General features: G+C 47.8%; 1 protein-coding gene across 1 annotated transcript in view; it reads left to right on the forward strand.

Annotated features, from left to right (window-relative positions):
• The window catches only part of LOC147883742 (Transducin/WD40 repeat-like superfamily protein), a 164,860-nt gene that overhangs the window by 87,940 nt on the left and 51,710 nt on the right, over positions 1-25,210 (forward strand). Inside the window, exons 9-16 of the mRNA XM_087399171.1 lie at positions 3,810-3,912; positions 4,060-4,159; positions 4,291-4,342; positions 9,179-9,280; positions 9,627-9,773; positions 10,763-10,925; positions 21,132-21,401; positions 21,518-21,672. Coding sequence (XP_087255297.1) covers positions 3,810-3,912; positions 4,060-4,159; positions 4,291-4,342; positions 9,179-9,280; positions 9,627-9,773; positions 10,763-10,925; positions 21,132-21,401; positions 21,518-21,672 — 1,092 coding nt within the window. The remainder of the gene's footprint in view (positions 1-3,809; positions 3,913-4,059; positions 4,160-4,290; positions 4,343-9,178; positions 9,281-9,626; positions 9,774-10,762; positions 10,926-21,131; positions 21,402-21,517; positions 21,673-25,210) is intronic.

The following is a 25,210-nucleotide window of genomic DNA, read 5'->3' on the forward strand; positions in this document are numbered from 1 at the left end:
CAGCTTCCAGGCTTCCATCTCTCACTCCCTCTTGCTCTCTCTCACTCACTATCTACTCACAAAGGGAAGGCATGAGACAGGTAATGGCAGCAAGGGAAGTAGGGAAATGGGCTGCCTACAGGGATGGCAAGGTGATTATTCGAGAAAGAGCTGATAGAGGTGACAAGGGAGGAGGGGAGAAGGAAGAGGGGAAGCTATGACGGCGTCAGAGCCGGGAGGGGAGTGCACAAAACAAGTTGAGTATGGCTGTATGGAACTGTAATGGTACACTTTGGTTCGACCCAGGTGGCTTCTCGGAGACATACACATGCAGAGACATCATCTTCTACACTATCTAGTTATTCCACACATACTTTGAGAAGTCTAAGAATAATTTGGGATAGACATACTAGAGGTTATCCTGCTTTGCATTGGTCTGCTCATTTTCCCATTCTGCTCTCTCCTTCTCCCATTCTTCTTTCTTGGCCTTCTCCTTCCTCCATTCTTCTTGTACCTTCCCACCTTGTTTCCGAATCTCAGCCAGTGTTTTGTCCACATGCACTTTCTCAGCCAATAGGGCCAGATTGGTGGCCTCCAAGCTGTCCATTTTTTCTATCAGGATGAGGCAAATTTTGTTGAGGCGTGTGAGTACATCTGTGGTACCTTTATGTGCTGTCCCTACTAACAGGGCTGCCATTGTTGTCTCCAAAGCTTGTTTTCCCCATGTGTCTTCTACTCCCACTCTTGAAGGCATGGTATCGCTGCTAACTGTCAATATGCAGTAGATTTTTGTGACTTACAAGGCGTGTGTGTGGCATTGCAGAAATAGAGACATTTACATCCCTTTTCTTGATCAGAGCTGATAGGCTGGTCTGAGAGGCATAGTACACCCGGGAGGGTTGTGTTGAGGGAGGGGGAGAGGTAAGTAGGTGTTGAGGCTGTCGGGACCAGGAGTGTGTTTGTCGAGGGCTGCTCCTAGCAGCATACACACACTTTAAAAAAAAAAGTGAAATCTTTTATTTCTATGTGGGAAACCCCAAGAAGAGGTAAAAACCCACCAATAAGTACAATTAAAAAATTTACAAGTAAAGCCTCAGAGGAAAGTAATACGTATACTAATGAACATGACTAGCCAGCTGCTTCCAATGCTCACAGCAGCTAGCTAATAGCTAGCTAGCTGGCAATTAGCAGCATCATGCATGCAGCAACCTACTTGCGAGGCTCCAGCGCAACGACACATGGCAAAAAGGGGCACGTAGAAATTTTGCCAACGTTGAACGTTCGTTGAACGATGCATGATAGAAAAAACGAACAAAAGGCTAGCGAGCTGTATACGAACAAAAGGGGCTAGTATCGTCATGCGCTAACGAACCTCCGTCCACGATGCACTTGCGCTCTTGTTTGTCGTTCAATTGGCGCTGGAGTAGCTATGCATGCAATCGATTGCTGCTCGTGGTACTTGCTTGCTAGCTTGCATGTATTGCGTAGGGCGCTTGAGCCTTGCAATCTGCCGACGCTTGGAGATAGCTAGCCGCGCAGGTGTCGTTTGCAGGTAATCGAAGAGCAGGGCTGTCACCTGCGCATGCACTTGCATTACAGAGCTACTATCCCAAAAAAAGGGTGGGAAAGTGCTCAAATACATCAAGAGAAGATCTCAAGATATGACAAATATACATCATAGTCTAGGCACTGAGTTTGTAGACAATCATAAAAGGATTGCTGCAAAGAGCGCCTGAGAAAAGAGAGAAGTGAAAAAGTTGGATCACCAAAGACTCTATGATTTCTGTCCTTCCGTCAAGTCCAGAGTGCCAAATAACGAACCCTTGTGAAAAATAAATCAAACTTCTGTCTAGGTGGGTATATCCCAAAAGGCCAGAAATATTTTTTAAAAGTAGCACTCGGAAATCTCAAACGCTGCCTAAGTAATCCCAGGAAACGTTGTGCCCGGTCACCCTCTATGTCCTGTAGTGGTCTGACCATCCCCTGTTGCTCTCTGATGTGTCGTAGAAGCGTCTCCCTGTGTCGCCACATCTCTATCAAATAAAGCCCGATACAGACATGGTCATGGAAATGGATCAGTTGTGACAAAGGACCGAAGCCACTCCCCTCTAGGTAGAGACAGTGGTAGTGTCCCTGAATCTCGTAGTAGGTTGGGCAAACACAAAGAAAATGCTCCTCTATCTCAACCGCCCCCAGCGTACATAGCGTGCAGACCCGCTGCTCTCTGGGTATACCCGGTGTTCTCTCTGCCTCGATCCTTAGTTGATGGGATAAACCCGCATCTGACCAATGGTAATCCTCAGTGCATGGGAGACTCCTCTATCCTCGAGATACTGGGGTCTGATAATGAATCCCTCCTCTGATACTCTCTGGAAGTGGTCGCGATAAACTGGGTCTTGGTCGGGAGCTCTGGGTCCTCCCCCCAAGTCCAGGATGTGTGAAGTTGGAGGAGGTCTAACCGTATGATACGGTTGATCTCATCTTGCAGGATTGACTCAGGAGGTGCATCCATGCTGTACTGAAAGGGGGGAAGCCTGTCCATCTGGATACCATGCCTGGCAAGCCATGTAGATATGCGTGCATACCATGTGTCTGCATACCATGTTTCTGCCCCGCTCTCTGCGAGGCCAACCTCGGAAGTCTCCAATGGGATAAGTCCCAGACTCAGTGGATGAAAGTCACTGTCTGAAAGATGGCATCAACATGGAGAGGTGTCATGGCGAACTCTGCATGTGCTATCTCATGTGGAACTGAGGGCTTACATCGGATCTCATCCTGGATCCCATCGTCGCCTGTAGCCACTCGAAGCTCCTCTAGTCTATCCTTGGAAGATCGCACCCCTAGAAAGGTGTTGCATACATGACAGTCGGTTGCACTAGTGTGTCGAAAAGCCAGCCCTTCGTCCGTGGATCCTAGAAGGCTGCATGTTTCATCGTGAAGATGGGTCCTGTGAAGACTGCTCCCAAATATGTGTACGCCTACACTAACTCCACTGGCTCACCACGATAGGTGAAACTAAGTCGGTGAGTCACTGCTCGTGAGGGTGTTGAAGATCATAACCTTAGTTTTCCCAAGGTTGATCGTCAGATCTTTCTCTTTGCAAAACACCTCTAATGCCTTCAGATCTCTCTGCAGCCCCTCCGCTGAAGAGGATATAAGGACTATATCATCAGCATATAACAATATCTGTATGAGGAGATCCCCTAGTAATGAGCCCTCGCCACCTAGGCGATCTATGAAAGAAAGTTTATGAAAGTATTTGGAAGACCGATGGGTCTATGAGAGAGAGAGAGAGAGAGAGAGAGAGAGAGAGAGAGAGAGAGTCTTCGAAATACCAAAGGGTCTATGAGACTGAAAAAACTAGATACAATGAACTAAATGGGTGGAGCCTCTAAGCGGGCATCCGCACCCAAGACAAATACAAACACACACAATAGTACCGAGTATATTAACATCTGCAGAATACCTACGAGACCAAGACTGAAATACCTCATGAGATCACCATCACCTCAGCAGGGATCTAGCGGTGCCTACTAGAACCGTACATCAGTTTTAGATGAGTCTCTTTAAATGAAATAGATTTAACTTTAAAGTCTCTGATGTGAGAGGGAGAGAGATACATAGTGCATGCATTGGCACAATACAATCACAGAGAATCCATATATATGCACACACATTTTGTCTTGATTTACTCAAAATGGTGGTGCTCTATTGAGAGTCTTGATCAGTTCATGGGGTTTTGTTTTAAGGTTAATGAAATCTTTTCCTTTCTTTGTTGTTTTGAAGATAGTAAAAGTTTCACCTTTGGCTGTCTTGTGATTGTTTGGCAGAGTGCTGCAAAAGTGGAAGAATCAAGAAGCAGAGGTGTAACTCTTTCTCGAGAGGGAAGAAAGCAATTGTTTGCTGTTTTGCAGAGCGCAAGAGGCTCTCCTGGTTAGTGGATCTGCTGCAAGTCTTTGAGTTGTGATTTGAAGCATCCCTAATTAAGAATGGAAGGTATGCTACATATGTCTGATGTGAGACTTTCTCCTTGAAGTTGGAACGATTTTCCCAAACTTAACAGAGTTTCTTAATTGTCAGGTTCTGTTTTAAAGGAGAAGCTTGCAATACTAGGGTCAGCTGGAATCTTGCCGGATCAGCAATTACAACTGCAAATGCAGCAAGCCAGAGGACAGCCGGGGTAGGTTTTGAAAGAAGATAATTATCCTCTGTATATATGCATGTGTATTATCATCATTTCGATATGGTCCTGAATAAAGAAGAATTTCCATTGGCATTTTACAGCCATCAATGCTTGACTGAATTATGCAGGCAAACACAGCTTACGATCTCTGACCTGGCAAGAAAGGCTTTCCTTCACAGTGTACGTGATGTAACTAGCCATTTCTTTTTAAAAAGGTGAATGAATGTAGTATTAACATGTTTTTTTGACTTCAAGACTGCTAGGTCAGTGCTTGCTAACTGATTGCTTACTAGGTAATGACTTGACCTAAAAATGCCTGTTTAGACATGATCACATGTGGATTGGTTCTTTTTTTAGTCACCTGGTTTAAATAACTTGAGGCAATTTCTTTGCAAAAACAAAAAAAACTTGAGGCAATACAGCTGAATCTTGTCGAAGAACTTGTAGCATCAAATGTTTTTGTCATTGGAAGAACAATCAATTTAGGATTGAATAAGTTCTACACAAGAGTCACAATGATGCAATGGTGCTGTTCAACTACCTGTTTCTTCAGTCTATTTTTCTGTCGTGTTTTATGGGATACAATGAATCTGCCTTTGTGCCAATCAAGTCATTGGACAGGTCGGTTGTGGAGCTTTCTGAGTACCAACTGTTATGCATGGCACTTCTAGGGGGAAAGAAAAAGATTGGCACTACTTCCATTCTCCATAACGTCATAGGGAGAGTGGCACTGGTTCCATTCTTCGTATCGCGATGGGAATAATGGCACTACAGTTTCTATCGTCTTCCTTCAAGCTATAAGCCTATCAGTCGAGGCTGAGTCATTGCGTGTACAACATCGGAAAGGTTCTTCAATAATTCTGTTCATGTTTTCCTTCTTTCTCTCGCTTTGTTTCCTATAGTTTATTCCAATGCTTTTTCTTTTGGGTTTTGCTAGGATCCCCGATAGTGAGATTGAGGTGATGTCACCATGAGATACATGTCTTCCTTATCAAATGCGGGGAGCAATGGAAGGAAACTGAAATGCAAGGAGGAGACAACAAGCTGAAGGAACTGAAGTGGACTAGTGCCCCAACTAGCCTATGAGGCCATACCAGGGCTAAGTACTAGCCTATGAGGCCAAACCCCTCTCCATGGTATGGCTGAAGTATCCTGGATACATCTCAGGTATACGTGGAAGCTATATCACGGTGGCACATGGTGGCAATTATTCGTCTGTGATGGATATAGCAACCTACGATAGTGCAAGGAAGAAGGATCATGCAACAAATGGTACCAAGTGTAAAGCTTGCTGAAAAGCTTTAAACTTGGGTGTCGTGGTAGAGCCTTCGTTAAGAGATCTGCTAAGTTATCCTCCGTGGGAACGTAGGACAATTGTATATACTCTAGTTAATACTGGCTCTCGAACATAATGATAGTTCACCTCAATGTGCTTGGTATGTACATGAAAGACAAGATTACACGCAATGGCCAAAGCACTCTGGCTGTCAGTATAGATCATGGTAGAAGATTCCTGGCTGACATCAAGATCTGCAAGTAACTTGCAAAGTCAAACACACTCTATAGTGGCTATGAAGGCTGCACCCTGTACTCAGCTTCACAACTAGAATTAGCAAATGTAGGCTTTGTTGAACCAAGAAATGCATAAAGAGCCAAGCATGAAACAGTTGCCACTGTGAGACACACAGGTGTCGTAACAACCAGCCCAGCCACTATCCATGTAAGCATGCATAACTAGTGAAGACTTGTCACCATATAGCAGTCCCAAATGCTGTGTGCCTTTCAAGTATCGGAAGACACTTGCTATGTACTAGGCTTGTGCGTGAACCTACTTAACTGAGACACTGCATACTGCAAATCAGGCCTGGTGTGACATAAACAGATAAGGAAGCCGACAGCCTGCTGGTAAAGGGTAGTATCAAAAGGGCCACTCCCATCCTCAAAGGAGAAATGGAAGCCAGGGTCCAATGGTGTAGAAACCGGGTTACAATCCTTGAACTGGAAGCTTTGTAAGAGCTGTCCAATGTACTTGGATCGTGTCATCATTATACCCCTATCAAAACCATCAAACTGGACGCCCAGATAGTAATGCAACCTGCCCACTATCTTCGCAAATGATTTCTGCAAATCAGCTTTGAAAGCTGCAATTTGCTGTCTATTTTGCCCAATATTAAGCAAGTCATCTACATATAGAATTAAATTCAGAAAATCTGGTTCACTCTTCCGGACATAAAGAGTTGCCTCTGTGGGACTGTTCTGAAATCCAAGGCATAACAAATGTGAGTGTATTTTGGCATACCATGCCGGGGGTGTTTGCTTCAATCCATAGAGGGATTTTTCCAGCCTGCAAACCTGATTGTTTGGATGACATAGACCTCTTCAAGTAGATCACCATGAAGGAAAGATATCTTTATGTCAAGCTGATGAATCTCCGAATGCCTATGTGATGCAATGACAATGCCACACCAAAGGGTCATAAATCATGAAGTGGGAGCAAAGGTGTCCTCAAAGTCAATGCCATGTTGCTGGCATAGCCTTTTGCAACAAGGTGGGCTTTGTAGCGGTCTATGCTACCATCAAGTTTCCGCTTTACCTTGCAAACCCATTTAGTGCCTATGGTATGCTTGCTTGCTACACAACTCCCATGTGCCATTTGCATAAATGGAATCAAGTTCAGCCCTCATGGCATCCATCCATTCCTTGCTATCAAATACATCCTTATGGCATAAGGGTTCTTCATTGCAAGAAATAGCAATCAATGCAACATCTAGCGAACTGCCATGAATCTGTATCTGACCACCTCCAGTGCGGGCAGCCAAGGGCTCAGCTTGCTTGCTGTCTCTGAGAGTCTCCAAGAGCCACCTTGGGAGCTGTCTAATGACAGCCCTTTCTTCTGCAACCGCCTGTTTAACAGCATGACATCAAGTGGCAGCAAGTCAGGCTAAACATTGGCATCATGAGGCGGCTGTGGACTGCTAGAAGCATAGGGATTTGGACCCTACAAAATCTCATCTGAATCTGTATTTTGCTGAAAGAGGGGCAACAAGGAATCATAACACATAATCTGCTTCTACTGATGGCTGTCTTTTACAGTCCCAACCAAGGCAAAGCTGCATTCTCAGCAAAAAACACATCTATAGTGACATTGACCTTGCCTGTGCTAGGCTGATATAACCTGTATCCTTTGCTCTGTGAGCTGTAGCCAATGAAAATGTATTTGACTGCCTTATCTTCCTGCTTATGCCTCAGCTGAGAGGGAAGGTGTGCATATTCCAAGGGCCCAAACACATGCATGTGTGAAATCACAAGCTTTGGGCCTATCCATGCTTCATAAGGAGTGATGGTCTTCAATGCAAATGCAGGTGCTTTGTTGAGCACATAGATGGCACACATAATGGCATCCAACCAAATTTTATTGGGCAAGGACCTTCCCTTAAGCATGCATGACCCCATTGTGTTGCGGAGTGTTTGGTTTTGTGCACAAATGTATAATGACCGGGGCTGCCAAGAAATATAGAAATTCACGGACATATGCTCACTCCCCTTGTCAGTGTGGAGGGTACTTGAGTATATGGGTAGTGAATTACCAGTGTGGATATGCATAATTTCCATATTTCTCCCACCATGAGATAGGTTGTAGTTGAGTCTCTCGAAGCTTTGTAGTCTCTGGACCAAAGCTCTCCGTATGGTTGCGGAAGGCCAAGATATCATCTTGTATAACATCCTCATCCAAAGATTTAACCAATCTGGCCCTGGTTACACCATGAAGACCATGGTGTCTCCACCTTTTGTCCCAATGAGACCTATTACCTGCAATGGAAGATCTATATCATAGAAAGCTCCCATCCATTTGATACGTCATCTCTAGTGGCCCATTCCAAAGGGATAGCTGCGTCTATCTAAACAATTCTTCTACCACTCTCTCTGAGATGACTAACCATGTCAGTTTTGTGTTCTTCATGGAGGTCCTTAAATGCCTTTGTGAGATCCCAAAAGTAGGACTTATCTTTGATTTGGATCACTGCATATCACCGAAGCACCCAAATGTCTACCATGGTCATCCAAGATGGATTCGTTCTACATGTTCGACTGTGTGTGAACCTCATCCTGCATAACGGAAGGATCCTCCTTAAGGGACCCTGGAACTATGCCAAGCTCTCACAGTAGCAACCTTTAGTGGTAAAGAAGGCATCTTGAGATCTGCAGAAGTAAGGATCCACCCGTGCTTTCCAACCACTCACCACATGAGGATGGAATGGAAAACCCAATCCATTGTAAGAAGATCTAGATCCTACCTCGGCTCCTGACTTGGCATGAGCCTTGTGACAAGCTTGCAAAGCAAAGCTTGGCAATGAATATTTGGGTCAATGATATTAAGCCCTCCCTCATCGGCTAGAAGAATCAAGGTCTTTGAAGACACTCTAGCACTCGCATGGATTTGTGGACCCATCAAGTCCGCTCCAAAGAAAGCGCTTGACGGCATTATGAGCCTAACACAGACTATGCTTGACACATGGTGTTGTAAGAAATCTTTCTCTGAATAATTCCAAGCTCATGGTAATGTATGAGAGAATACTTTACTTAAATGATTGTTAGGTGCAAAGCAAGGTGTTGTGAAAGAATGCACAATGTACAATATTATTTGGGTGTTGGAGTGTGATCCCTATTTGGAACTGGAGGAATGTTTTATGGCAGCCCTACTTCTTATCAATGACAGCGATGAATTTCCGTTTTGAGCTAATCCCCCATAAGGGGATGGAATAGACCAATATGCATGCTCTGACTGATGTAAGCGAACTTCAGTCTGTCTGGTGCAAATAATCAATGTGCTGAACTCATTGAATCAATGTGTTTGCTTTTTTAATTGTAGTACAAAAGTGATGAGATCCACACAATGCTACAGTAAAATTGTAGGCATCAAAATGTAAGTACTTTTCAAAAAGAATTCTTTAGTTAATGTTAAAATTGAAACTCTTTAGATGGGTTGTGACATATCGAGAATTTGGCTGTCTGCAGAATGCAGTTGATGGGAAAGTGAAAACTGGTCCAATCTTGCGTTTGCCACTTCTGACAATCTCAGAACAGAAACATCTGCTGCGGGATGTTCCTGTCTGCCAGGTTGACACAGTAACTGTACAAATTTAATTGGATTTAGGATTTTGCTTAATTTGACAGTTTCCCCTTACCTGCTTGGGCAGCTTGGGTTACATCTTCAAATTCTTTAGGTCTATCCCTTTATCTTCTTGCATGCTGACAGCATATGGAGAAAGGAAACTTTATGAACCTTCTACAGTGAACTTTATCTTTCTTTTTGTCACCAAATATACTTAAAAATGTCCCAAGTTCACGTCGCTACTTTGCAATACAGACCAAACGTTTGATTTCTTTCTGCTTTGGTGATATCATGTCAAGTGCACGGCTATGTTTTGCAATACATTTAACAACATGATTCATGAATGTGCAGCCAATTCAGCAGGAACTGAAATTCTTCAATTCAGAGCAGAGGATCTTCAACTATCCTGTGCGGATATTTTTCATGGATAGCTGCAATCTTACAGCTTATAATCTGTCGTCTGGTGATTATAATATTTACAAGAAACTTTCTCCAACGGTATGAGGTTTCATCCATGTCTATGGTTACGTAAAAAATGTTGTGCACTTGGAGGGAAACTAATGTCTTGGAGTAAATAAGGATCTAGATTAGGATGAAGTTTGGAAAGTGAATAATCATCAGATGAAAGGTCTAGTTACACCTGCAAATTGAATCAAGCTATACTTCTGCTAAAAGCTAACAAGCTCAAATGAATCAGGTGGACCTAGATCTATTTTGTTAATGTGCTTGTCCAGGGCCATTTTTGTTTTATGGAGACATGGTAATTCTTTGTCTGCTGGTATCAACCTGTGTACAGCGTGAAAGACATCCCAGAAGTGCAAGCTCTGAGTTTCTTTTCAAGAAAGGATGACATCGTTATTCTTTTGAGAAAGATCATAGTTTCTCAGCTGTGTTGGCTTCTCTTGGGCTTGTCCATCTGCCAATCCTCATGCTGCCCTCACCTTGTAAAATTTTTTGATGATCTGGTGTAAATTTTCTTCGTGTGACTAATTGATGCCATGCCATGAAAAATGTGGTTTGTTATGTTACCTAAATGGGCTGAGGTGCAGTCCGTTAAAAGCACGATGCCAAGGCATGAAAATCCTGTGGATTGACTCAATATTGAAAAGTGATACGTAGAGGACACTTTCAAATGAAAAAGTGTTTGAACTCCTGATGGTTTCTTGGACTGCTTTTATGATCTATGGTATGGTATATTCTCTCTTGAAGTACCCATCAAAGTGCTTCTTTGGTGCTATCTAAATCGTGGTGATTAATTTCTGTGAGCCACCTTTTCCTTTTTCTCAAAGGCTTTTAGGCACAATTCGAAGTGTCTCAATTTGATAATATACCTTACATTATCAACAAAGACACTCATTCTCATGTTCGTTTCCTGTAATAACTGCATCAAAATGGTGCATTTGTGTTACTTGTTATAGAAAACAAGAACGCAATGAGTTGAACAGTTGAAACTCTAAGAGACTCTTGTATCTTTGTTTCTATTTCAGGCTCTTGGAGGCAATGAGAGGCAACCAAAGCACATGTTGTACAGTACAAAACAACATCTTTTCTTGATCTTCTTTGAATGTCGGGGAGCTACAAGTGAAGTGGTGCTCTACCGGGATCAATCAGATGTTCAGAGCTCAACTGAACGAGTGAATACAATTACTGGTATGTCAAGTTCTTAGGTGGTTTGAATTGGAGCTCTGTTGAATTGTTCATGTCAGAGCAAAAAGAAATTTAAAAGGTTACTCTCTCCCTCAAACAATTGTGTGAAGACTGTATCTTCAAAGAAAATTGTAAACCAGAATATTGAGTGGCTGATAGTTTGGGCCAAGGAAAGAGTATGCTTGTTTGCTTCATGCACATTAAATCTCACAGAAAGTGGACGCTCAAATATGATATATTAAATAAGAAGTTCAGACATAATAAACAGGATTTTGATTGACATTAGTCAGTAAAGTCTGTAATCCTCTCCCAATGATGGCAAAATTAGGATGGTGGCTTGCTATGGCTGTTTGGAAAGTCTCTCAAGTTGACACAATGCAATGCAACATCAAGAGGAGCTTAGATTACTCCATCCAGAACACACAGAAAAAAAGAGGGAAAGAAAATCTATCAAAAGTATCAGAAAGACCGAAGGGTCCATGAGACTGAAAAAACCAGATACAAGGAGCTGAATGCGTGGAGCCTTTGTGAGAGCACACCCAAAACAAGTGCAACATAAACTTAAAAGCACTAGTGCATAGTGCGAAGTGTCTGAGCCCATGGGGAGCAAGGAACCTGTGCTGTGGCATCACTGTGGTGATCCTCTTGATGTTGGCAGAGGAGTCAAGTCCACGGGAGGCTCCGGTGGTGTATGGAGCTGTGGGGGCATAAAACCCATGATAGAGTGATGGCGGCGATCAGTATGCATGGCTGATTGTGGTCTCCTATTTGTGGCCCTGTGCCGGACAACTGTCATGCCCATTGGCCATGCCCTCGGTTTTGGGAACATGAAGGGAGGATCCCCAAGGCTGATCTGTGCATCGACACACGGAAGAGTTTGCCATATTAGCAGAAATCAGACGCAACAGCCCAGATGAGGCCTCAAAACAGCTCGCGACAGAGGCATGAAGCAAGAACGAGGTGCACAATATACGATGTCAGCTACTTGGCCTTTTCATGTCCGTTTCGCATCATCCAATCGATTTTGGTTGCGTATGTGCAATTTTATGTGCCTTTGATGACGTTTACCAAACAGGATATCACATCGTTCATGTCCACTATTATGGATCTTTTTGAGCAAATTCGTCATGAATGTAAATCTCTCCTGTTACATCCTATCGATCATCTATGCTCGGTGAAGATGCGTGGGGGTTTGAATATTCTGAATATTCATATGTATATTCTAGCACATCAGGGAAAAGTGATGATTCTATTCATGCAGGGTGACCAGCCATGGGTGTACATGATGCGTGTCACTTGATTTCGCAGTTATCTACAGATGTTTTTGGTCACTGGCATTGGGAATTTTGTCTAGGGCACATTGATGGCAGGGTTAAGGGTTGTTCTATTGTCACTGGTATGCTTTCTGACTGGAAGCACATGCTTTAACATCTTACATGGAAAGGTAGGGATGCTTTACATGGAAATTCTTTGGTGAGGAGTGCTTACATGGGTCAAAAGTGTTTATAAATTCTTTAGCCATTCAGGAGCCCCATCGCTCATAATGTATAACTTGACACTAAATGAAGCTCAGTATCCTTACCCTTTCGTTTGATTAAGGGTTGTCCTAGAACTCTAACAAACTTCAAGTCATTATATCTGCATGTAGCCCACAAACACTATCCATGATAGAAACTAAACCCTGTTTAGTTATTAGCTGAGGACAGCTAAAAAGTAACATAGAGGAAGTGTCATGGCTAAAAAGTTATTAGTCTTCTCCTTTAGTGCTAGCCTTCGTTGTGGCTGAGTTTGCCCTTCACCTCTTGAGTGCCGACAGAAACTCAGTACGAAGACTTTGTATAAATGGATGCTCAAGTATGTGTGGGTGTGTGGATTTGTATGTGTCAGAGCATATATTTATACTGATGACGTCTGTGGGGATGTCATAGTAGCTAGTCCATGCTATGCATGATGGAGTTTATGGTTTTCAATCTTATGAGTGACTATCGTGAGATTGAAACTGCACTATGTTGTGTTTTTAGAGGATGAGTTTGGGAATGTTCCTGGATTCATCTAGGTATATAGAGGAAGTGTCATGACATGAGTTCCCAGTAGTACCTAAATTAGTATGCTAATCAATGGAGGACATTGGTTCAGATGGCTCTAACATCGGAGTCATATTGAGTGAGATAGGAAGGAAAAAGGGTTATGTTAGGATATAGGTCATTGTCTAGGGGTAAAAAGGAATTAAAGTGTAGGGAGAGGGGTCAAGGAACCTTAGAAACTGTAGTACCTAAGGTCTAAGGGTTAACCTAGGTCTTAGGGAGAATTGGAAGGGCACATCTATGATGTGTGACTACTCAAGTGATCACATCCCATCATCCACCCTTTTCCATTTTTTAGGAGGGGATTTTTCTCTCGTACAAGTAGCACATGACTAAGAGAGCACTCTACGGTACGTCCTAGGCATGTAGCAAGCTCAGCCTTGAATAGGAAATGAATAGGATAGGGAAAGAAATACCCGGCATAGGGGTCACGGGAGTGCTTATGCAGCGTCAAGATTGTAGGAGGGCCTGTAAATCACCCATAGAGTCTTAGTTCGGAGATAGAAACCAGAAGATGGAGATGAACCAGAGAACCTGGTTTATTGAGGATACTGTCAGAAATAATTCTTTCTTGATCGGAATTCACTCTCATTGTTGTTGGAACTTATGAGCTAGCACACCACACTTTTAAAATAGACATTTGTAACCTTTCAAACAGATGTTTCAATCTAAGTAGCTCTTTGTTTTTTTTTTGCGCAAAAAGTAGTGCTAGTTATATTACTTGAAAGCGAGAGTACAAGAAGGCCTAAAGGCCAGCGGGCTGCAATCACAAAACGGATTCAGCCCGAGGAGTCAAAATGCTAAATACAAGCCTCTCAGGGCATAATCATCAGAGAGTGGATAAACAGCCACGGTGGAGGGGCGTAATGCCACTGAAGACTCTGAGTAGAGTGCTGGAAGAACAACTCCGGTGGTCCCAGTCGCGAAGGAAGCGTCGTCTCTTTTCCTTCCCTGCCCGGGACTCCCCCTGAATCTGATCCCACTGACCCTTGAGCGTGTGAACGATCGTGCTCCAAATGTCTGCTAGGGTCTGGGTAGCAGAAGAAGTCTGAGTTCCTACAGTCTGCGCGCATCTGGAAGTCCAGATATGCCAGCCTGCAATGCTCCCTATGATCTCCCAAACTGGGTGCCGAGGCATCGCTCTTGCATCTGTCTCTGTCAGATGCCAAGGGAAGCTGTCCATGTATGCTCAGGTGGCCTGCGTGATGAAAAAGACGGGATCATGTCTAGAGAACTCATAAGCCAAGTGATGTCCCGTCTCAGTGCTGCACCAGCAAACGGGTCCCCAAGTGATCGGTCCTAGCTCGGGTGCAGCCCTCGCTAAGATCCCCATGACTCCCTTCCAAACCGTCTGCGCATGCGAGCAGCTCCAAAGGCAGTGCTTCAGGGACGACTCCTCCTGAAAGCGCATCTGGCAATGCCCCTTCTGCCCCAATCTGCCTCAGCCAGCTGCCAACTGGTAGCCCCTTGTGTGCCACCATCCAAAGGAAGTAGGAGATCTTCCTCGGCCGCCAGCTAGCCCAAAGAGTCTTCCAGAAAGTGCGAAGAAAGACCAAAGATATCCCTTGGGCATACCAACTATGTGCCTGTGTGGGTAGCCTGCGAAGAAAGACCCAGGGGAGTGGCCAGCACCACTCCCCTGGGTCCCACTCCACCTCTGTCAAGGAACGGCCCTCCCATATCCAGAGTCTCCAATCCTGGTCCTGCATAATCAGAGGGTCTATATGCCACGTCTTCCCTTGCAGCCCTACAATGCGAAGGCGCTGCCAGGGAAGCTGGGGGTCGATCACGGCCTCTCTGCTCTGTAGGCGGCTATCATTGGTGACGGAGAAGAAGTATACCGAGGAGTCCGAGAAAGGGCCTGCAACCACCAAAGGAATGCCTCGTGGAGTGAACTGTCCTAGCCACCTCTCATCTCCCGGGAAGAGCTGTCCGGTGACTATGGGAATCCTCCAACCTGCAGGAATGGCAGCATCAATCTCCGCTTGCCAAGCCTGGATCCCACGTGCCATACCTACTGCTGCTGCCAGCTCGCCTGGGCTCAGCTGGCTGTAGACGTCCCTCCAAACCCGGAGTGAGCGCGCGGGCCCACGCACCCAGAGCGCCCAGGGGATATGGGATCTCTCTCCAAGCTGGCGACCTACAACATCTGTCACCTGGCTGCTCCAGATCAAGGGCTGTCTGTCTATCTCCTCTCGGCAGCTAGGGGGAACCTGGGAGAGGCTGTGTCGCAACTTCCTCCAGACCGAGACGAGGCTACGGAGGAAGGGGGAACGGGGCTGAGTCAAAGGGGCAGAAGTGAAGATCCATCGGATAGAAGGCTGCCAAACACCCCCTCTCTGGAGGGTACACGCGCTGAGACCATGCTGTAGCAAGAGCTTCCACGTCTGCCCTCTTGGGGTCAGACCGCGGATGACTAACTTGCCAAGAAGTGCGTGACTCTGCAGTTCTGGATCTATGATGCTGAGGCCGCCCTCTGTCTGGGGGAGAATGACCGTCTGCCAGGCGACCCTGGCTCTGGTGGTGCCGGAACCGTCGGAACTAGACCATAGGAAGTTCCGCACCAGTCTCCTCAGCTGGGCTACACATGATCTCGAGAAACACTAGCAAGAGGCCACATACCAAGCAGTGGCAAGAAGGACCTGGTTGACCACAAGGGCCCTGCCTGCCAAGGAAAGCCGAGCCGTGCTCCAGAAAGCAAGCTTCTGTCGTATGGAGGCTAGGACCGGAAAGAACTGTTGAGCCGGCATGATGCCCAGGCCTACCTGGAATCCCAGGTAACGTGTCGTCTGTCCTCTAGGGATCCAGCGAAACCCCAGGAAAATACCCCACTGTGAGCTGGCTTCCGGATCCGTAAGAAAACCAACTGACTTATGCCAATTGATTTTCGCCCCAACCGCAAGGCAAAAAATCTCTAGGGACAGTCTCACTTGCTCCAGTGGCTCGACATCATCCTGCACATATAGGGTGTGTCGTCTGCATACTCGGAGTCCAGAAGTTCTGCATCATCTCGAATAGGGAGACGCATCCCGCAAAGACCAGTGGTACGGGCTCAAAGGAAGTGGGTCATGGCCTCCGCAAAAAATAGGAAGAGGTAGGGCGCTAACGGACAGCCCTGACGCACCGAGCACTCGAGTGTGAATCTCTCCCCCATCCTGCCGCTGATGATAACCCGACTGGAGGTCGACCTGTAAAGGCTAGCAATACCTCTGATCCACTCGTCCGGGAAACCGAACCGAGAAAGTGTACCTTCCAAGAAGGACCAGTCTACCCTGTCGTACGCCTTCTCAAAGTCGAGAAGGAGTATGGCAAGGTGCTGGCCACTCTGCTGGGCCCATTCGGTCGCCTCTGAGAAAGTGAAGATGTTGTCCAAAATGCTGCGATCTTGGACAAAACCAATCTGGGTGTCATGAATCAAGTCGTGTAGCAGGGGGCGGATGCGGCTACTGATCATCTTGGCGAGGATTTTGTAGGCGGTCGGGAGGAGGGTGATAGGGCGCCACTGTCTGATCTCCTGGCGGTCCCCCCCTTTGGGGATGAGGCAAATCAGGCCTGTCGCAAGGCTCTCTGGCATCTGCCCGCTGGAGAAGATATGCTGGAAGGCTGCGAGCAAGGGCCGGTGGATCTGCTCCCAAAAGGTGGTGAAGAAAGCTCTGGAGAGGCCGTCCTCACCTGGGCATTTCTGCCCATCAATAGCGCTCACCGCATCCTGCATCTCCGCCACGGTGAAAGGTGCGAGAAGGGCGTCACTCATGCTAGGCTGCACGAGTCGCGGTGTAGATCTCCACACCTCCTCCCTGCATAGGCGGCCGCGAGGGTCTGGGGGCTCCTGCTGGAACAATGATCTGTAGAAATCTGTCGCCAAGTCCTGGACCTCGTCTGGATCTGTCCTGACACTACCATCCTGCACCCTAAGAGAGCGGAGCTGTTCCCCTGCTGACCTCTATCCATGAGTCCTGAAGAACTCTCTGCACATCCTGTCACCTTTCGTAGCCCAGAAGGACTTGAAAGCATGAAATGAGAACTCTGAGCGACGCTGTGGGTGATCTCCTCTAGCATGGCTCGGGCCCGCTGTCTGAGCTCCTCAGAGCCTGGAGAAGACTGCTGCATCTGCTGAATCAAAGCGAGATCACATCTGAGACCCCTCTCCCTCGCCCAACACTGCTGCCTGACCTGAATCGCCTCCTGCTGACAGATGAGGCTAGGCTCAGCAAGCGCCTGAGCTACCTGTGCTGCCATATCCCTGGTGGGGTCCCAATCCTGCTCCCATAGGTCCACTATCCTGCTGTGAACCGCTGCTCTGGAGTAGATGGAGTCTGGGATCCGGCATGAGCGTGGAGGTGAGGAGTGAGAGGCTGAGTCCAGGACTAGGATGACTGGGGCATGGTCTGAGAGTGTCGTCCCTGGAACCACTCCTGACTCTCCACCTCTGCCAAGCGCCCAATTGCTGACATAGAAACGGTCCAGCCGCTCCATAAGTCTGCCTCCCTCCCTCCTGTATCCCCAAGAGAAGTCCAGACTCCCTGACCATCTGCGAAAGGAAGGCTCCCTCCAGCTGTCCCGACCTCCCACTGCGAAGAGGAAGGAGTCCCAATCTGCCTGCTCTGCCTGAGCTATACCGAGGAACTCTGGGCCCCGTCCCTGCTGATCCTCTAGGGTCTCAAGGTTGTTGAAGTCCCCTCCTACAATCCAAGAATCCATCTCTGGCAACAAGTCTGTCAAGGACCTCCCAAAAACGGCTCTCCGTCTGAGATCGGTCGGGGCATAGATATTGAGGATGCCGATACGGGATCCCTCAATATGCAAGCCCACCCAAAGCGCACGTCCTGGGATCAGAGTGCCAAAACCACACACATGCTGAACTAGAGAAGTGTCGATGGAGGTATAGACACCCCCGCTCCTCCCCTGCTCACCAATCGAAGGTTCCCAGTAGGTGTGGGAGCGTCCTGTGAGGACCTTCCCACAAATACTGGTCTGAGAAGCTGAAAGCTTGTGTTCCTGTAGTAGGAGCACATCTACCCTTCCCACCAAGGCTGGCTGGAGCTCCTGTCTGAGCACCATCTTCCTGGGGCCGCGGGTTCCTGATGAGTGGAACCCGTTCACGTTCCAAGAGATAATGCGTATACTCATGAGGAGGGAAGGTGGGCCACAAACAGCTGTCTGCTTGCGGTCGATGTCAAAGTGATCGGAGGATGTCCAGTGTGGAGACGAAGGCGCTTCTGTGAGGGTTTCGAAGGAGAGGCCGGATCATCGGACCCATCCTCTAAAACCTTCAGCAGAGGGGAGAGGCCCTTCGTCCCGTGATGGTAGGCTCTCTCTAACCAGCTCGACGCCTCTGCCAGGGAAATACTGTAGAAGCGCGCTACCTCTGAGGTCCTCCACGGGCGGAGCCCTTCCGCGTAGGCCCACTCCAGAGGTGGCCGAATAATGACTAGGAGACAGAAACGTTTGGCGCTGTGGCGCCATCGCAGACGAACATCACCCTCCTGCCACTGCTGCTGAAGAAGCTCCACTGCTCTGCTACCGATCCAGTCCTGCACCTGCTCCTGGGACTGATCTCGTATCGTCTCCCTAACATTTTCATTCGTCCATTGCTCATTCCCTTCACTGGAGATAGTGAAGGAATAGCTAGGACCATCGTGTGGGGCAAGGACGGACACCTTCCCCTCCGCCCCCTTGCAGAGGAAGAAGATGCTGATGTCTAGGCATGCAGGGAAGGAGCCAATACCCGCTGCATCCAAATAATCCCAAGGACCTGCTCGATAAAACTCCAATGGAAGAGCTCTAGGAGCAGCCCTTGGCCGTGGGGATGAAGATGAGGAGTCTGAGCCAGAGAGAGGGGTGCTGGCCACCTGCGGGGAAGGGCCTCTCCCCTCCGCCGGGCCAGGAGGGATAGGCGCGGGTGAGGTCTGTGCTGGCTTCGGAGCTGCAGGTGGCTGAGGCGGAGGGGGGAGATCCCTCTGGATCATGCTCGAAGAAGAAAGTGGAGTGGAAACCACCAGTGCGGGGGGGATCCTGGAGGGGGTGGGGGTTGGACAATCGAGGAGGAGGGGGGAGGGGGAGGAGGGCGGGGTGAAGGATGAGGGGGAGGAGGCTGGCTGATCTTCTCCTTTCCCTTCTCCTTCCCCTTACCGGGCTGCTGATGAGTAGGGACCACCGGGGGGGGCTCTTGCTGTAGAGGAGCAGGTTTTTTGGGTCCTGCTTTGTTTCCCTTCTGTTTTGACCTCCGTCCATCCTTCCCCTTCGGGAGGGGATGTCGCTGACTGGTGGGAGGGATCCTGAGTTGCCTGAACGGGGGCCTTCTGAGCTTCTGTACCCATGAAGCGAGGACATGAGCGTGCCTGGTGCCCGAAGCCATGGCATCTCAGACAGTGATTTGGGCGACCAGTGACCAGAATGCGCTGTGTCACCACACCTGTGTCTGTCTCGATCTCGAACTCCGAGGGGATGCTCTGTGGATCGAGGACTGCCACTGTGACACGTGGCACCCCTTGGGCTGCCGCCGCATCAACGTAGGTGTCCTGCATAGGCCAGCCAAAGTGCGCCCCCAGGTCCTTGACGATCGGGCGAAGCTCGGTTGTGAGACCTAGGAAGATAAGGGTAATTGGATGGCGAGGAATGCGAAAGCGGGCATCGAAGTCCGCTACACTGAAACCCCTGTACCATGGGATCACGAGGATGATCTTCCCACCCACAGAAGTAGGGGATCGCCTGACCATATCGCTCGCAGCCTGTGCTGAGGAGAGCTTGAGCCAGAAGATGCCACGTCCCATGAGTGCAACCTCCTCGATGTGACTGTCCTCGAGGTAGAGGGTGGACTGCAACCAGTCCCTGATGTCTGCTCGTGAAGGGGAGTAGCCAATGACTCTCCCATAGACGGATGTCTGGGAGAAGTCCGTGGCGGCCTGCTTCACCAAGGAGACCTGGTGCTCTGTCAATGTTACGCGATAGGCTGATGGAGGGGGGGGGGCCATCTGGGCCACCGGTTCTGGGCACGTGGCCGCCATATCGCATTGACTAACTGCGAACGCTCCAAGGCGGGGGAAGGGGAAGGAAACGGAAGAGGCGGGGATGGGGGATTAAGGCAGGGGAGGGAAAAGGAGGGATGGAGAGGTATGAGGAAGCGGGCGGGAGAGAGGTGGTGACGAAGGGGGTGGCGGAGGAAGGAGGAGGAGAAAGAGAGGGGGGGGGGGGGCAGCGCAGCGCAGCGCAGGGGGGTGAGAGGAAGGGGAAGGGGAGGTGTGGCAGCGCCGCACGAGGGGAGTGGGGAGGAGAGGTGAGGAGGGGAGGGAAGGGGGGGGGCAGCGTAGCGTCTTGGCGGGGAGGGGCAGGAGGGGGCGGGGGGGTTGGTAGCGCCACGCGAGGGGGGGAGGTGGGTGGGGGGGGGGTGAATGAGGAGAGGGGAGGAGCGGAGAGGGGGGGGAGCGACGGGCGGAGAGGGGGGGAAGGAGAGGGGAAGCAGGGGTGAGCGGAGTGTGGTGAGGGGGGGGAGGAGTGGATCGACGGGCGGAGGGGGAGGAGAGGGGGGCGGATGGCCGCGCGGAAGCGGCAGTGAGAGAGGAGGTAGAGGGGAGGGCCGCGCAGTGCGAGGGGGGGATAGACGGGAGCGGAGGAGGGAGGGAGTTCGCAGGAGCTCTCCTAAGTAGCTCTTTGTTACTAAAGAAGGGAGTCTGTTCTTGGATTTTTGATGACTCAAAATGTTGACTGAAGGTAAAACTCACGCAGACAAGAGAGCATATATAATTGAGTATCTTAAAGCTACTGAATACTAGATGATGGAGGGTACGATTCGATGCAATATTCATCTCTGAAAGATTTATGCAAGAGATTTATAAGCTTAAGCTGATTTCTTCGATAAGCAATATGTGGTCACGTTTTTATAAAAGCATTATGCCATGTGTGCTATTCAGAGTGTTTTAGTCAGTAGTGTTGCAGTAACCATTATGCTTTTATTTTTTTCTCTTGCTTCTGCTACACTGTGAAGAATGCTTGCCAGATTTATGTTCAAGCAGATTTAAGGAAGAGCTGTTGGATTATTGCTATTGTTCTATGATATTCTGTTTCTGTGATGTTGTACTGAAGGATCAAAGACATCAAAAGCTCAAATTCAGGCTGACTCTTACAGGTTGTGATGGTGCCTTTGTCGGCTACAATGAGAACCAGTATGCAATACTTGATGATGACGGTCTAGGACTTTCCTTGTCCTGCCTTGAGGAGGAAGCAAAGTTGAAATCAGCTACAGGCTCAGCTGTTGGGCCAGAGGACAGCAAAGCTCTTGATATGGACTCCTTTTCTGAAGAAAACTCATTGAGTAAATCACAAGAATCATTACAGAGAGTCCCCATGCAATATGTGTTCTACTCTCCTGTCCAACGCATATTTTCAACACCGCTAGGCAAGTTTCATTAACCAATTCTTGTGTAAACCTTTTGCTTGAGCTATGCCATTCTTCGCAAACAGCTTGTTCAAATCTACCATCTATTAACTCTTTGTGTTTGTATATTTATGCAGAATCCACATTGCTTTATGTTTCACAAGGAAGCCATATTGGACTGGCAAGGCTTTTCACCGAAGCCCTAGGCCTGAGTAATGAAGCTTATGAGCTTTCGACAAGGCCTGATGCTGGACCGTCACTTAAATTGAAGCCTTCAGAAACAGTTCTACAGGTGCTATTCATAGTCATCAAAGCCTGCAATTTCCTTTTGCAGTCCTAATATACTCGATTATTATTGTTCTTTTTTCTAAACTAAGTGACCGACAAATCAAGTATCCATTGATGGGTTTTAAGAGACCCACACACATGCGCACGTGCGTACACACTCCGAGAGAGAGAGAGAGAGAGAGAGAGAGAGAGAGAGAGAGAGGGCCTTGTAATGAAGGGCCTTGTAAGTTAGAGGCCCTTTAGGTGGAATATGTGGAGGGACTATATAAGTCTCCATCCACCCCCTACTATGTACCTTTTGATGTGACATTGAATCCTATCTACTCTCTCTTCCATCTTCCTGCTGCCTACGCTCACACTCTCTCTCTCCTTGCTTTCTCTATCCCTCTATCCCCTCATCCTTCTCTCTCTTCCTCTCTCTTTCCCCTTCCCCTCTCTTCTCCTCCCTTCCTTCTGCTATTCTATCCCCATCTCCAAATCTGCCCCTTACCCCTTCACTACATTGGTGTTAGAGCTCCGACTGTGGCACCTTTGCTTCCGTCCTTTCACCCTCACCTCCGAATCCCAACAGTTGCCACGCTAAGCCAGCGCTAGACTTGAAAGCTGCAAAAGCTATCTACAGCAGACCAAGAGCCTATAGACAACACTACAGGCCCAAATGATTCGTGCTGCAAGCGCAAGTGTGAATCTTGAAATTGATCATGTAGGTGGAAGCCAAAGACGAAATGGAGCGTAGAGTCTAAACGCCTGTCCGTGCTTCTGACAAAGACGAGATAGACGGTGCGATGAATCTTGGGAGAGTCTTGGTATGACGAAGGAGACGGACAACAAAAGCATTCAGGCTCTGTTGACACCGTGCCGCCGTGGAGCTACGCCGTGGCCTTTTCGTGGCTGTTTGTCAACCCCTGCCCGCAACCGCTTCCTTCCCCTGCCTGCAACCGCATCGTCCTTCCCGTCCAGCCCGCGTCCATCCCGTCCAACCGCATCGTCCATCCCGTCCAGCCCGCAACCGCTTCCTTCCCTTTCCCCCGTCGTCGTAGCCCGCGTCGCCCGCGTCCATTCCGTCCCTCCCGTCGCCACGCCGTCGCCTCACCCCTTCAAAAAAACCTTAGCCTTTCTCCTAAGGTTCAGTAGTCAAGGTTAGTTGGGTCAGGTTAGGTCTGGCTAGTTTGGTTAGGTTTAGTTAGTGGATTGAGTTAGGTTAGTAGATTGGGTTAAGTTAGGTTTAGTGAGTTAGGTTTATTTAGCTTGGCTTTAGGTTAGGTTAGTACTAACTAAGGTTAAATGCTGAGTTAGATTGGTCTAAGACACTATCTTAACAGTCCTAGGTTAGAGCTGTCCTGGGTGACTTAGGGCCCCTTTTCCCCCCAAAAAAAAAAAACAAAACAAAAAAACAGGAGCAAAAACTAAGAATTCCAGCCTCTTTTAAGGGCTTTCCACAGCCCTATTTGGGCTCATTTGGACCGTGTTTTCGAAGCTTCTTCGACGAACTTTCTTTTGAGCCTCTCCATCGACATTTTCGTGTTTTCCACACACTATCTCAGGGGCTCATTACAGCAGGGTTTTTGTTATCCATTTCTCCTTGCCTACGGCCAGTCACCATGGCACCGAAGCGTGTTCCTCGTGATATATCGCATGACTCTGATGAGGCTGCTCAGTATGAGCAAGTGCCTATCACAGTGGTTGCATCCACTGGTGGTGCAGAGGTTCCTTCCACTTAGCCTCTCTCTCCTGCATCCCAGGAAGTGCAAGTAGCACAGACGCAGTTTCTGGATGCCCTTTCCTCTATGCTCCAGGGTGCTTTCCGTCATATAGGACAGGATTTCAGCCAGCAACTTACCACAGCCATGGCTATGCAGGATACGGCTCTTGTCCAGATAGGACAGCAGATTGGTCAGCCGATCACATCGGCCATTGCTATGCAGGATAAGAGTAAGCAGCCCGCACCCCAGCAAGGGGACCATTCAGACAGTCAGGATGTTTTGTCTGCTCCACACAGGGGTTTTATGGCAGATGTCCGTCGTGCCTATGAGCATCAATCTTCTGGACCATTGCATGTACCCCAGCTTGGGGATTATCTGGACATAGATGATGCATTTTCTGTGCCACAGAGCACCTTCTTGCAGGATGTCAAACCATCTTTTGGCTCTCAGAATAGATGTTGTCTTGGGCTGTGATTGGTTGCAATCACTGGGCAAAATCAGCATGGATTTCAATGCCTTAACACTCAGCTTTGTCCACAGGGATGGATCAGTTACATTGCATGGTATTGCCTAAATTGCAGGTCATTTCAGCAAGGCAGTTGACCAGCTCAAGAGGGGCAGCACAATATATGCATTAAATGTGTCAATAACTAAAGAGGGTGGCACTCCCTGTGTTGATGATTGTGATATGCAGAGATTGCTCTCAGAGTTTGCGGATGTGTTTGCTGATTTGCCATCACAGTTGCCTCCGAGAAGAGATGTAGATCATGCCATAGTCCTGGAACCTGGCAGTAAGCCAATCAATAAGGCCCCATACCGGCTCTCTAAGGTAGAACGGAAAGAAGTGGCAACTCAAGTGAGGGACTTACTTCAGAAGAGTTTCATCACTCATAGCACTTCTCCTTTTGCATCCCCTATGCTCCTAGTGAAAAAGAAGGATGGTTCTTACCGTATATGTGCATTGACTATAGAGACTTGAATAAGGTCACCATGAAAAACAGGTTTCCCATCCCCAAGATAGATGACCTGTTGGATGAACTCAAGGGTGCTTAGTTTTTCACTAAGATTGATTTGAGGTCCGGCTATCATCAGATTAGAATGAAAGTTAAGGATGAGCACAAGACAATCTTTCGCACGGAGAGAGGACTATATGAGTTCAAGGTGATGCCTTTTGGATTGACCAATGCACCAGCTACCTTCGAGGCACTCATGAACAAGATTTTGCAGCCTCTCCTTTTCAAATATGTGCTGGTATTTTTTGATGACATCCTCATTTACAGCAAGGATAAGCAGGAGCACATCAGACATGCAAGCAACTGCTGGAAATTTTGAGGCTGCACCAGCTTTATGCTAAAGCCAGCAAATGCACTTTTATGGCACAAGAAGTTGAGTATCTTGGTCACATTGTGAGCAAGGATGGCATTTGAGTGGATCCTGTAAAGGTGAAATGCATTGAGGATTGGCCGCAGCCACGCAACCCTACTTAGTTGAGGGGATTTCTAGGTCTTGCTTCCTTCTACAGGTGCTTTATTCGCAAGTTTGCCAGGAGGGCAGCCCCTCTGATAGACCTTTTGAAGAAGTGTTACGCTCTAGCCGAGGTAGCATGACCTCGGAAGAATCAGTCGACATTTCCCTTATAGGATCTATCTTTGTAATATATGTGTTTGCGCTTTATGTAAATGATCGGGAGGGATTAATGTCAAGGTCCTAGGTGAGGGCTGATAGCACCAGACTAGATAGGTCTGAGACCAAGGGCCTAGTGCAAAGAATGTGCCTAGGGGCAAGGAATTAAATGCATCCCAAGTGAGGGGTGAAATGTTGCATTAGGAAGGCCCTATA

Source organism: Dipteris shenzhenensis, chromosome 27 (genome assembly GCF_047967505.1).
Source record: "Dipteris shenzhenensis isolate YYH24624 ecotype China chromosome 27, Dip_SZ_1.0, whole genome shotgun sequence".
In the NCBI taxonomy this organism is placed as follows: Eukaryota; Viridiplantae; Streptophyta; class Polypodiopsida; order Gleicheniales; family Dipteridaceae; genus Dipteris; species Dipteris shenzhenensis.